General features: G+C 40.9%; 1 protein-coding gene across 1 annotated transcript in view; it reads right to left on the reverse strand.

The window, feature by feature from the left end:
* Positions 1–1,745: 1,745 nt before the first annotated feature.
* LOC105475181 (methylcrotonyl-CoA carboxylase subunit 2) overlaps positions 1,746–12,734 on the reverse strand; it is a 66,744-nt gene continuing 55,755 nt past the window's right edge. Inside the window, exons 14-17 of the mRNA XM_011730215.2 lie at positions 10,892–11,048; positions 9,961–10,075; positions 7,678–7,763; positions 1,746–3,711 (exon numbers count right to left, since the gene is read on the reverse strand). Coding sequence (XP_011728517.2) covers positions 3,594–3,711; positions 7,678–7,763; positions 9,961–10,075; positions 10,892–11,048 — 476 coding nt within the window. The 3' untranslated portion in view covers positions 1,746–3,593. The remainder of the gene's footprint in view (positions 3,712–7,677; positions 7,764–9,960; positions 10,076–10,891; positions 11,049–12,734) is intronic.

A 12,734-nucleotide genomic window follows, 5' to 3' on the forward strand; every position in this document is an offset into this window, starting at 1 on the left:
AACTTAGTCCTCAGGATCCTGATTCCAGATACAAAAGAATTTGGAGCGCATAAAATAAAAGCACTATTTATTTATTTATTTTTAATTTATTTATTATGTAGTAGAGACAGGGTCTTACTATGTTGCCCAGGCTGTTCTCCAACTGCTGGGCTCAATCAATCCTCCTGCCTCAGCCTCTTAAAATGCTGGGATTACAGGTGTAAGCCAGGGTGTCCTGCTGAAACAAACTGTTTTTAAGTGTTTAGTGGAAACGCACAAAACTTGTCAAAAATGATTAAAATCTGTGTCATCATTAAATACTAATTGTACTTAATTGTAACATTTTAAGAGAAATGAATGACACTAGGCTATGATAATCTAGCTCGTCTTCTTGCCATTTTTCCATATATGAAACTTCAGAACCAATCATTAAAAGATCACTAAGAAAAAAAAATTACCAAGACTCTCAGTGGAGATTTGATCTTTCATAAAACCAACCTCAATACATTTTAGAACTAATGTGGCCTCTCAAAAATAATCTTATTAATGAAATCATCCCAAAATCTGCTTTGATTTGTCCCTGTGAAGGAAACATATGGCCTCTCTCCCGAGAGACATGCACATAAGCATGTTGGCAAATGATGAAGTGGCACTCAAACATCTATCAATAGTGCCTTCTGCTGGTGCAAAAGTGTTTGTTTTTTTTTTTTTTTTTGAGACGGAGTCTCACTCTGTCGCCCAGGCTGGAGTGCAGTGGCCGGATCTCAGCTCACTGCAAGCTCTGCCTTTTGGGTTAACGCCATTCTCCTGCCTCAGCCTCCCGAGTAGCTGGGACTACAGGTGCCCTCCACCTCGCCCGGCTAGTTTTTTGTCTTTTTTGGTAGAGATGGGGTTTCACTGTGTTAGCCAGGATGGTCTCGATCTCCTGACCTCGTGATCCGCCCATCTTGGCCTCCCAAAGTGCTGGGATTACAGGCTTGAGCCACCGCGCCGGGCCCTTTTTTTTTTTTTTTTTTTTTTTAACAAATTCAATTTGAAAATATATTTCTTATGAACTGAAAAATAGAGGTAATCTTGTCTTTTTCATTCTTTAAGTACCAACAGGGGCAAATGTAGAGACTAACTTGTATATTTCTTCAAATTCCAAGTAGCTCATATTATCCTTGCTGGAATTCATATTTATGATAGTCAAAATGCTAAAAAAAGTATTACCTATTTTGATAAGACAATTATAAATGTTTATTATTGGATAAAATATACAAAATAGAGCAAGGTGTAGTGGTGCAAGCTTGTCGTCCCAGCTACTTGGGAGGCTGAAGCAGGATTGCTTGAGCCCAGGAGTTCAAGTCCAGCCTGGGCAACACAGCAAGACCCTGCCTCTAGAAAAATAAATAAAAATCCAATTCACTTAAATGTGGTTTTATTGATGGCCAGTTTCTTCCCAGAAAGGCAAACGCAGTCCTAAAATATCCATGAATCCTTGACTTGTTAATGGTTCCTACTAAAGGACTATTACCTAGTCTTTACATAGAAAATTTTGTTTTGACATAGATGTGCATTTTCATTAAAATTTTAATGTAACTTACTATTTTAATATACTTAATGTGTTTCTTCTGAAAACATAACCTACCACTGAATTTGATCATCTATCTGTATTCTCCCCACAAAAACTAAATTGACTTCCTGATACACACTGAACATCACACACAAATGTTTAAAATATTAAGTACACACAAATGTTTGAAATATTAAGTATCACACACAAATGTCTGAAATATTGACTTTATTAGGAAAACATCTGATAGTTCTATTCGGTCATACAATCAATCACCTAATTTTAAAACTATGTGGCCGGAGGACATCAATTACAATATGGATTTTTCATTCATTCAACATATATTTGAGCACCTACAAGTGCCAGGCATTGGAGGTACAGGGTAAACGGGAGGATCCTTGCTCTCACGGAGCTTACATTCTAGCAGGAGGACAATATGAAAGAAATGTGTATAGTAAAACGATGAGTTTACGACAAAGGAAGTAGATAGTGTTTCACAAGAGCATAGAGTGGAGAAGCTAAGGGAGGTCACAGAGACATCCCTAAGGAAGTGGAGCTTAAACTGAGAGAAGCAAGTGCTTAAACTGAAGCATGTGTTGAAGAAGACGGGAGAGTAGAACAATTTGGGCAGAGGGAACCTTATGGACCCTAAGGTGGGAAGGTTCAAAGAACTGAAAGACAGCTAGAACAGCTGGAGCCATTCTCCTGTGTAAAGAGGAGTCAAAGAAAAAAGATTAAAGATGTGAAGGTTAAGATCTTGGTGGCATTCAGGGATTGGTACTTCTACAAGAAATCACTGAAGGGAGCACCATGTGACATTACTTTTCACTTCAGGATGGCCTACTCCAGGGGGTAGACTGGACTAGTAAGACTGGAGGCAGGTAGACCTCTTCTAAGGCCTGTGATAGTGAAAGACAAAAATAAGTGGGGGAATTCAGGGGATAGTGAAAATCAGTAGGGCTTAACAAGCAAGCTAGAGGTTCCTCCACAACAACCAATACAGATGTCCAGTAGACCTATTGGATATGCAGGCCTGCAGCTCAGGGGAGAGCTGGGTTAAGAACTGTCAAGGCAGTAATCATCTGCATTTAGATGGCAATTGAAGCCATGACAGGGGCTGAAATGGCCCAGCAAGAGTAAATCAAACCATGAGAATCACATACATTTAAGAATAAGGAAACATGGCCAGGTGTGGTGGCTCACGCCTGTAATCCCAGCACTTTGGGAGGCTGAGGCGGGTGGATCACTTGAAGTCAGGAGTTCGAGACCAGCCTGGGCAACATAGTGAAACCCCATCTCTACTAAAAATACAAAATTTAGCTGAGTGTGGTGGCGCATGCCTATAGTCCCAGCTACTTGGGAGGCTGAGGCACAAGAATCGCTTGAACCTGGGAGGTGGAGGCTGAAGTGAGCCGAGATCATGCCACTGCATTCTAGCCTGAGCAACAGAGAAACACCCTGTCTCAAAAAAAAGAAAAAAAAAAAAAAAGAATAAGGAGATGTCACAGGCTAGAGGGAGGGGGAAATGGGAGCACTACTGTTTGAATGGTATAATTTCAGTGTGGGACTGAGAACAAATTCTGGAGCTGAATGATGGTGATGGCTGCACAGCAGTGTGAGAGCACTTTATGCCACTGAAGTAACAGATGCCTGTCAAAAATAAGCCTGCTAAAATATCACCAAGCATAACCAGCAAAACAATCATTTCAGTGAAAATACAACTTCATATTAATCATCTCAATAATACAGATTACAGAACTGAGTTTACAGATTATAGAAATTTTCATACCTTGTGGGTCAGAAAGGATAACTATAAATTACTGTCTCCACTTTATGGGTGGTAAAACTGAGCTACAGAGAAGATTCTCTAAGAAAATTTAAAAGGAATTGACGTTCATTAAATAAATATCCTCGCTGATTTTTTTAAGGTAGAAAAGTACAATGCACTGTGTTAAAAAAATTACTGTAATAGCCTCATGTTCGAGAAGTCTAAATTTCTAAGGTTACTACATGTATTAATTTTTGGTACATGTCCAACAGAAAACATCCTTTATTCCAGTTACATCCTGAAGATACCGAAGTCAGTCTTCTCTATTGGTGCGTTGAGGGCTGCACTAAAACTGAGACCCAAGACCAGTCTGGTGTCTGCTGGATCAATGATCCCATCATCCCACACCCTGACAAAAGAAGAAACAAAGAGTTATGAATTTACCATCGAACTACCATTTATACACTCTCCATGCGCAGAAATGCCAAGAAAGTTTTCCTTCAGGTAATATATGAATCTACTGATTAGCATCCACAACAGAAACTATGTTCAAGACAGAGGGGGAAAAGGTGGAAAAAAATGATACGACTTTCATCCCAGGCCACCACAGAATGTCATGTCTTAAGGCTTAAGGAACTACTTTTACAAGAGATCTCAAAGTAACCCCTGGTTTGAAAATATGTTTACTTATTTCAGGAAAAATTTTCCTATTCCTTTTCTTCCCACACAAATATACAAACCAAGTTGGTGTATTCTGTCATTAATATGGAGAACCATATATATCCAGGTAATAACTTCAAACTTCACCAGAAAAGGTATATTCCCCAACCCCCCCCCCAAACTCTTAAGGAACTATGAAAATTATTGAATAGGCTTCAGTACATTTTATTTATTATTATTATTATTGTTATTTGAGATGGAGTCTTGCTCTGTCACCCAGGCTGGAGTGCAGTGCAGTGGCATAATTTCGGTTCACTGCAACCTCTGCCCTCTGGATTCAAGCAATTCTCCTGCCTCAGCCTCCCTAGCAGCTGGTATTACAGGAATGCGCTACTGCACCTGGCTAATTTTTGTATTTTTAGAAGAGATGGTTTTTCGCCATGTTGGCCAGGCTGGTTTCGAACTCCTGACCTCAGGTGATCCGCCCACCTCGGCCTCCCAAAGTGCTGTAACTACAGGTGTGAGCCACCGCACCTGGCCAGCTTCAGTACATTTTATTAATAAAATAGACATCTTCAAATGTAGGTCTTTATTTTTTGCTACAATAGGAAAAACAGGAACTTTAAACTGCTTGCGGAAGAAACTTTTAAGTAGAAATTTTAGTTTCCTTTTCATTGACAATCTCAAATGTATAAGGAAAAATGACTGAGAAATATTATTTTTCAAAGGTTATTAGCAGGTGGCAGTTTGCTTTTTTTATACAAACTCCCTTCAGTATCGGAACCTGGCATCAATTATTAAACCGTTCTTACATTGACAGACATGAATCAAATCTTTGCTCATAAAACATTCATAATAGGGACCCTAAAGTATCAACACCCAATAAAAAGAAAGCCATTCTTGTCATCCGCAATCAGGCGAATTGATTACACTCCCTTCTGAAGCCTGCAGCACATCAAGCATGGTGATGAAGGGGCTGCCTAATAATGTTCATTAAAAAGACTGCCCCAGGTAAGACGCGCTAATGAAATGCCTGATACAAGTTTGATTATAAAAACAACTGAGCAGAAGCAAATTGGCACGCTACATATATAACCTATTAGGATTAAGGAAAACATTGTAGGTTACAGCAACTGATCATGACAAGCTTTGTCTCTGAAAAGACAGACCTAGCCATGTTCAAACCTAAGCAGGTCAGGGAATTTTACTGTGAAGCTGAGATTTACTAAACCCAAGGAAGGTAAACTGGCTTGGAAATCCTTTCAGCTTTGAAAGAAAGCTGCTGTCTCCATGCCACCAACTGTTTCAACAGAAGGGTTAAACATCTACAGATCCGGCCAGGCAGGGTGGCTCACACCTGTAATCCCAGTACTTTGGGAGGCCAAGGCGGGTGGTTCACATGAGGTTGGGAGTTTGAGACCAGCCTGACCAACATGGAGAAACCCTATCTCTATTAAAAATACAAAATTAGCCAGGTGTGGTGGTGCATGCCTGTAATCCCAGCTACTCGGGAGGCTGAGGCAGAAGAATCCCTTGAACCCAGAAGGCAGAGGTTGCGGTGAGCTGAGATCAGGCCACTGCACTCCAGCCTGGGTAAGAAGAGCAAAACTCTGTCTCAAAAAAACAAAAATCTACAGATCCACAGAAAGCTTTACTGTCTGTTAACATTTATTTCCAAAGATAAGTCTCTCTGGGCCATTTACTCTTCTGCCTTGAATGTAATCCATTAAAAATAATAATAATAATAATAATGTTAGTATGAAAATAATAACTCTTTCGCAAGAGATGACTTATCTTAGCCAGGGCTGAAAAACAAGCTAATGGCTCACACCAAATACGCAATTTTTCAAACTTTAATATTTCAGCTGTCCCTGTGTATTTCAGTCAAAATCCTATGTGGAAAAGAAAACTATAGAAAAGCTTGACAATATATATTTTATATTTCATCTCGAACCTCTTATATGGCTTTCTATTGCTTCTTTCCATTTACTGGCTACTATATGTCTGTTTACATGATGATCAAATCAGGAACATGTTTAGCTCTCAAAGACTATAAAATATTTTGCTCTTAATTAAATGAATCAAACCACCACAACAAAATATACCTGCAAATTTGTTTGTAAAAATATATATTTAGCAAAAGACCTTTTAAAAATCCCAAATGCTGACCACCCATGATTACAGGTGGCTCACACCTGTAATCCTAGCACTTTGAGAGGTTGAGGCAGGATCACTCAAGCTCAGGCATTCAAGACCAGCCTGGCCAACATGGTGAAACCCCATCTCTACAAAAAATACAAAAAAATTAGCCAGGAGTGGTGGCACATGCCTGTAGTCCCAGCTTTGGAGGCTGACGCAAGACGATTGCTTGAGTCCGGGAGGGAGAGATTGCAGTGAGCTGAGATCACGTCACTGTACTCCAACCTGGGCGACAGAGTGAGACTCTGTCTTTAAAGAAAACAAAACAAAACACATACACACACCCAAATGGTATTATTTATCTCCTCAAACTAATTATGTTCTTGAAAATCAGTATGTTTTGTCTTTGTATCCACCAAGGAACCATTCAAATAATTGTAATGGACTCTAACTTTTGCCTTTTTTTTTTTTTTTTTTTTTGAGATAGGGCCTTGTTCAGTCACCCAGGCTGGAGCACAGTAGCATGATCTCGGCTCACTGCAGCCTTGACCTCCCAGGTTCAACTGATCTGCTTGCCTCAGCACCCTGAGTAGCTGGGACTACAGGTGCACACCACCACACCTGGCTAATTTTTGTATATTTTTTTGTAGAGACCAGGTCTCGCCATGTTGCCCCACCGGTTTCAAACTCCTGGGCTCAAACAATCCGCCCGCCCTGGCCTCTCAAAGTGCTGGAAATATAAGTGTGAGCCACTGTGCCTGGCCTGATTTTCTTTTCTCTCCCCTCTCCTCTCCAGTTTGCCTTCGCCAGCAAAAATTACAACATAAGCTAATTTTACAAGATGCAGAAAGAGTTACTTTCTTTTTTCCATCTGCCCAAGGGATGAAAGGAAGACATGAAGCTTAGATTAGTCTTCAGAAGGCAGAACACTAAAGTTGTTGAAGACAGATGTGAAAGCAGGCACCAGCGGGTCTTCAGCTGGGACAGGCATGATAATTTATTACCTCATTAAGTGGTGTAAGAAACAAACAGAGCCAACAGCAGCAATGGTCTGTGAGGTAATTATTTGGCGCTGACACACAGACCCTGGCAGCGACTAATCACCTTCCAAACGTACAAGCATGCTTGTCAACAGATGCCAGTAAGTGTTCAAGCAATCTCATGCTTAAAATGGGGTAACAACAAAATGATCAAGAAGAGGGGTTTTTAAGCAAAAATTAGAACTGCTGAAGTAACATAGCCAGCTTATAACTTATTCTCAGCTCCTAGCATGGCCCACCTCGGGCTGCAGGACCCCTGCGGGCCCCAGACACCTCAACTAGGGGCAAGACAAGAGAAGCGGGAATCAGACCAGTGGTGGTGAGTCCACAGCGCAGGGACGCTGGGAGGAGGGGTGGCATTTCAGCAGTAGCCATTCACATTGTAAAGAAACAACAGTACAAAATTAAGTGTGTCCACAGGTTATTCTCCAGTTCCTATGAATGCTGGACCATCCTGACTACATAGAGCTCTGTAAAGCTGCTCCCCTAACCACCATTTACACCCATCAGGGAGTTAGTGATGTTCTGGCCCCCACCTTGCACTGGAATAGTAAGGGTTCCCCTCCTCTTCAAACTTCTTAATGATGGGCTCTTTTAAAGCTGCTTCATCAGCACTGGAGAACTAAAGGAAAAAAGGCCATGAGTAAGTCAGCTTCAGTGAACAACTGGCCCTGTTTAGATCATCTCAATTCAAAAGAAACAACAGATTTCATGAATAATAATGTTACAACTAACATGTGCATGGTGATGTACAAATTACAAGTGATCATTAACATACATGCTCTCGCCTAAGACATGAGTATCAAGTGAGTGCCCCATCCCATCTCTCCTAGCAGAGAAAATATCCTGAGGCTATTTCACATAAGGTGAAAACCCAGGGTACTGTGTATCACAACAGGTTACAATAATGGATGTGAATTACACAACCTAACAAAAGGGCTGCATTACACTTAGCAGCCTCCAGTTAACAACGTGGAGAAGTATGAGATTTTCATTTAAAATAGCCAAAATTTAAAACTTAAGTTTAAATGTTTAAGTTTAAAGGGGTAGTATACCAACCAAATCTTGAATAACATTTTCAGTCAAGTTCCCGGAGAACTGAAAGATATTTTTCCCTAATTAAGAATTTCACAGCCTTCCCATCAGTATTACAAGGATCAAGTGATAATTAATTCAGATGTAAAAATCTTCAGAACTTAATTTGAAACCCTGAAAAATATTTTCAACTCAAAAAGCAACTCGACACCAGAAACAAATGACTTATTCCAAAAAAAAAAAAAACCCTACCTTCTTTTGTGTAAATATGTTAATACCTTAATATCATTTTCTAGGTCATGAATTCTAAGGGAGAACCATTAACACACTGTGCTTTCCTTTCCTATATGAAAATGAATGAACTCAAGTATCTGTATATTGAAGTAATCAAAGAACAACTACTTAATGAGAGATCACCATGCTAGGCTTCATAGAGTTTCAGACATGTCTTTGAAGTATCAGGTAGAATTTCATATACCACCTCCCCCGCCCACACCCCCACACCCCAACCACTCGCACAAAAGCAAAGCTATCCATTTCCTTTGACAGTAATAGGTACTAAAGTGAATCTGAAACCTCAATGTAAGCCTCCAGAGTTCCCTGTGCTTGGAAAAGACAACTAGGGATGTGAGGCATGGGTGGATGCATTCAGGGAGGCAGAAACCACCCTCTGGCTTTACAGTACCTCACTCCACAATCTAGGTGGAAGACCTGATGATTCCTGCACAGAGCAGACAGGGCTCCCTTCATTTCATTCCTTCCCATAATGAGACAACAGTGCACTTAAGCAACTTCAGGAACACACATCCATCATCTTCCTACTTGGTGCTTACACAAGAGTTAAAAGTTGTAACTAATAAAAATTAATGCAAAATTTCAAAACAATCTCCAACAGAGACACAAACAAAAGAATTCATTTTAAAAGCAGCTGCTTGCTGATTTGCCTTTTATCAAGTTTCCACTGCCCTTTCCATTTTTCTTCATTTATACACAGGATAATGTTATTCAATTCTCAATAGATGACGGAGCCCTCCCACTCAGGGTATCCTTAACAACAATCTAAAAGTAAAATAGAAAGAACAAAATTCTGCTGCTTTTGGTCATAAAATCAAAGTAGTACATCAGACTTATTTAAATCTCACTAAGTACAAATGACTAAGAATCAAACATCTTTATGCCTCAGATACTTACTGGCAGTTTCTAAAGTGTTTTCTTGGCTGGGCACGGTGGCACACACCTGTAATCCCAGCACTTTGGGAGGTGGGCGGATTACTTGAGGTCAGGAGTTTGAGAGTAGCCTGGCCAACATAGTGAAACCCCGTCTCTACTAAAAATACAAAAATTAGTCTGGCGTGGGGGCGCATGCCTGTTATCCCAGCTTCTCAGGAGGCTGAGGCATGAGAATCGCTTGAACCCAGGAGGCGGAGGCTGCAGCGAACTGAGATTGCAGCACTGCACTCCAGCCTGGGTGACAGAGCAAGACTCTGTCTTAAAAATTAAAAATAAGAAAACAAAGTGTTTTCTTGGAAATTCTGAAAAAATTTTAAATGGCCACAAAGAAGGTACCCCATATGAAATGGCTTTAAAAAGAAAAAGAACAGAAATCCTGTGAGCCTCGATTGCTGGAACAACTTCCAGGGCAGCACCGTCTAAATATGGCCAGGCAGCGTGTGCCAGGTCCCCAGCCACGAACACTAAGGGCTTCCGAGCATGCTGCTCCTTGACTCCAGGGTGTTTATAGTGAGAGGCAAACCCAGGGAGAAACAAGAGAAAATGACACTGACCTGCTTTCCTTCCCGGGCTCTTTGGTCCTTTGCTATCGTGGCCAACACATTGGCTGCCTGCTCTCCTCCCATCACTGAGATACGAGCATTTGGCCAAATGTAGAGAAATCTTGGGCTGGGAGAAAAAAAGAAATAATAAGCAAGTTAAGTCAATATACAACATAGATTTTCAGAGGCCCATGTTTGCCTTTTAAATTAGTGGTTCCTGATTCTGGCTGCACATTACAATAATCTGTGGAGCTTTCACAAATATACAAATGCCTGGAACCCACCCCAGACTAGACTCCAGAGGAGGGGCCTGAGCACAGACGGGACTTCTAAGTTCTCCATGTAATTCTGGGTATAAAAGTGTTGATAATATCCTCTCATGATCTACGGTCATGTCCTGTTTTCCATTCCTGATAGTGGTCCTATGTGCCATCTCTCTTTATTTTTTAGTTTAAGCACAGGATTATCAAGTTTGTTAACCTTTCAAATCAACCAACTTTGGGCTATGCTGATTCTTCTATCTGATGTCTGCTCTTCATTATATCCTTTCTATTTGTCACGGGTTTAACATGCTGTTCTTTGAACCTCCCACAGCTGAAGTCTTAGCTCATTGACTTGCAGTCTTACTTCTTTTCCCATATATGCCTTTAAGGCTACATACCTTTCTCAGAGCCAGACTTTAGCTGCATTGCACAAATCTTAATGTGTGGCATTTTCATTATCAGCTATTTCAAGTATTTCTTGACTCCCATTGTAGATTTCTTCCAAATAACACCTTTGGCACTAAATTTCATTTCACCCCTCCAGATGATACAAATTATGGTATAATTGATTGAGATCTGGAAATGGCATTCTGTGTTTCAAATAAACCTGAAATAAACTGACCATGTATTTTACACTCAAAGTATGTTTCTTTGTTTCAGAGAAAATCATGACACCCTACCTATATGCTCTGCCACACATCCCATAGTTTCCAGCTCCGTACGAGCCCCCAATGATGAGGGTTATCTTAGGCACTTGGGCACAGGCCACAGCGGTCACCATCTTGGCACCATCCTTGGTAATTCCTTCAGCTTCATACTCTCTACCAACCATAAATCCTGAGAGAAAGATCAGAAAGACAGCCTCTGGGTGATGGGATTAATATGTGGAATGCAATTCCACCAAAAGGACATCTTGTTTTACTAAACTCATTTTACTAAACGCCTCTCGCCTTAAGAAAATGTATATATGTGAAACATACCCTTAAAAAGTTTGCTTTGAAAGGATAAAATAAAGTTTTCTCTAATCACTTTCTAAATTTTCTTAAAGCAGTTCATCTGGATGCACATAGAAACCTTCAAACAATATGAGGATGCAATCTATCTTCAAGAGATGATCTTGGCTGGATGCTATGACTCACCCCCATAATACCAACAATTTGGGAAGCCTAAGCGGGAGGATCACTTGAGGCCAGGCATTTGAGACCAGCCTGGGCAACAAAGCGAGACCCTACCTCTATTTAAAAATAAATAAATAAAACTTTTTAAAAAAGAGATGATGTCAAAGAAGCAGCTTGATGCTGAAAAGAATGTGACATGCCTAGCCAAGGACAAAGTGCTGTGATGAGCCCAACAATGAGGGCTTCAGCCTTCACTGACCTGGTTTTAAAACAGACTGTTCTTTCTAAAGTGATGCTTTAAAACTTTGATGACATAAAGATGAATATTTCACAGAGATGCTAACAGTCCCTGCCAGTGACTCAATAGCAAGGTTAAAAAGAAACTATTTTTCCGTTTCAATACAGGATCCTTCTATTTCTTCAAGCCCCTAGCTCTCTGGAGGCTGCTCTGTAACTTCACTGCCTTCCAGAACTTGGGTTCCTCTTTCTCCACCTTATAACACTGAGTTGGGCTTCACTTGTCTCCTTCCCCCACCCAGTCTCCAGCGAAGGCATTTCTTCCATCTGTGGACCTGCACACTCACCTGCCTCACTGACTGTCACTATCCCTGGTTTGCCAAACTCCAGTATCTGGTCATCCAATTCAACCCAACCAGTTCCTCCAGAGCACGTGCCCCTCCTGCACTCACCACAGGAAAGGCAGCACAGCCCATTACTTGGCACCATCTGCTTCCTGCAGCTACCCTACTCAGCTGGACCCTAGAAAAGCTCAGAAACTCCTCAATCTCCCCAGCCTTGACTCCACTGTAACATTCCCACCATACCTACTTCAAATATCAGTTGTCTTCCAGTTCTCACCGCACCCAACCCGACCCACCACCCCTCTCTTCTCTGGAGGGGATCCTGCCTTCAAAAAGACGAGTGAGGCTTCTCACTTGGCTTTCTCAAATCCTTCTTCTTCCCATCTTAAGAAAACTGCATAATCATGCTCCCCATCTTCCTTTACTCTTGAAGAAAAAGGAAAAAATCAGAGGTACTCGAAGACTGTCACTGAACCTTCTCTTCTCTCAGGGGGGTTCTTATCTATTCCCACAGCTTTAAAATCACCTCCATATTCTGATGACATCTACATTTTCATCTCTACCTAAAACACCTCTTCTGTGCTGAGACTTATCCACCTGTCTACGATATGCCTCCAGGTGAATATCGCACAGGAATCTCAAATGCAATGCTGAAAAACTAAACTCAACCCAACAGGGCCAAAACAAAACAAAAATGTAGATATCTTCAAACCACAGAGTTTTAACTGCGTGGTGGTTAACAATCCAGGAATCATTATTAGAAACAAGAACTCTGGTATAGTTAGGCTTCAGAATCCTTTCTATCTGCCCTCTTACATAGGTTG

This window comes from Macaca nemestrina, chromosome 6 (assembly GCF_043159975.1).
Source record: "Macaca nemestrina isolate mMacNem1 chromosome 6, mMacNem.hap1, whole genome shotgun sequence".
NCBI lineage: Eukaryota > Metazoa > Chordata > Mammalia > Primates > Cercopithecidae > Macaca > Macaca nemestrina.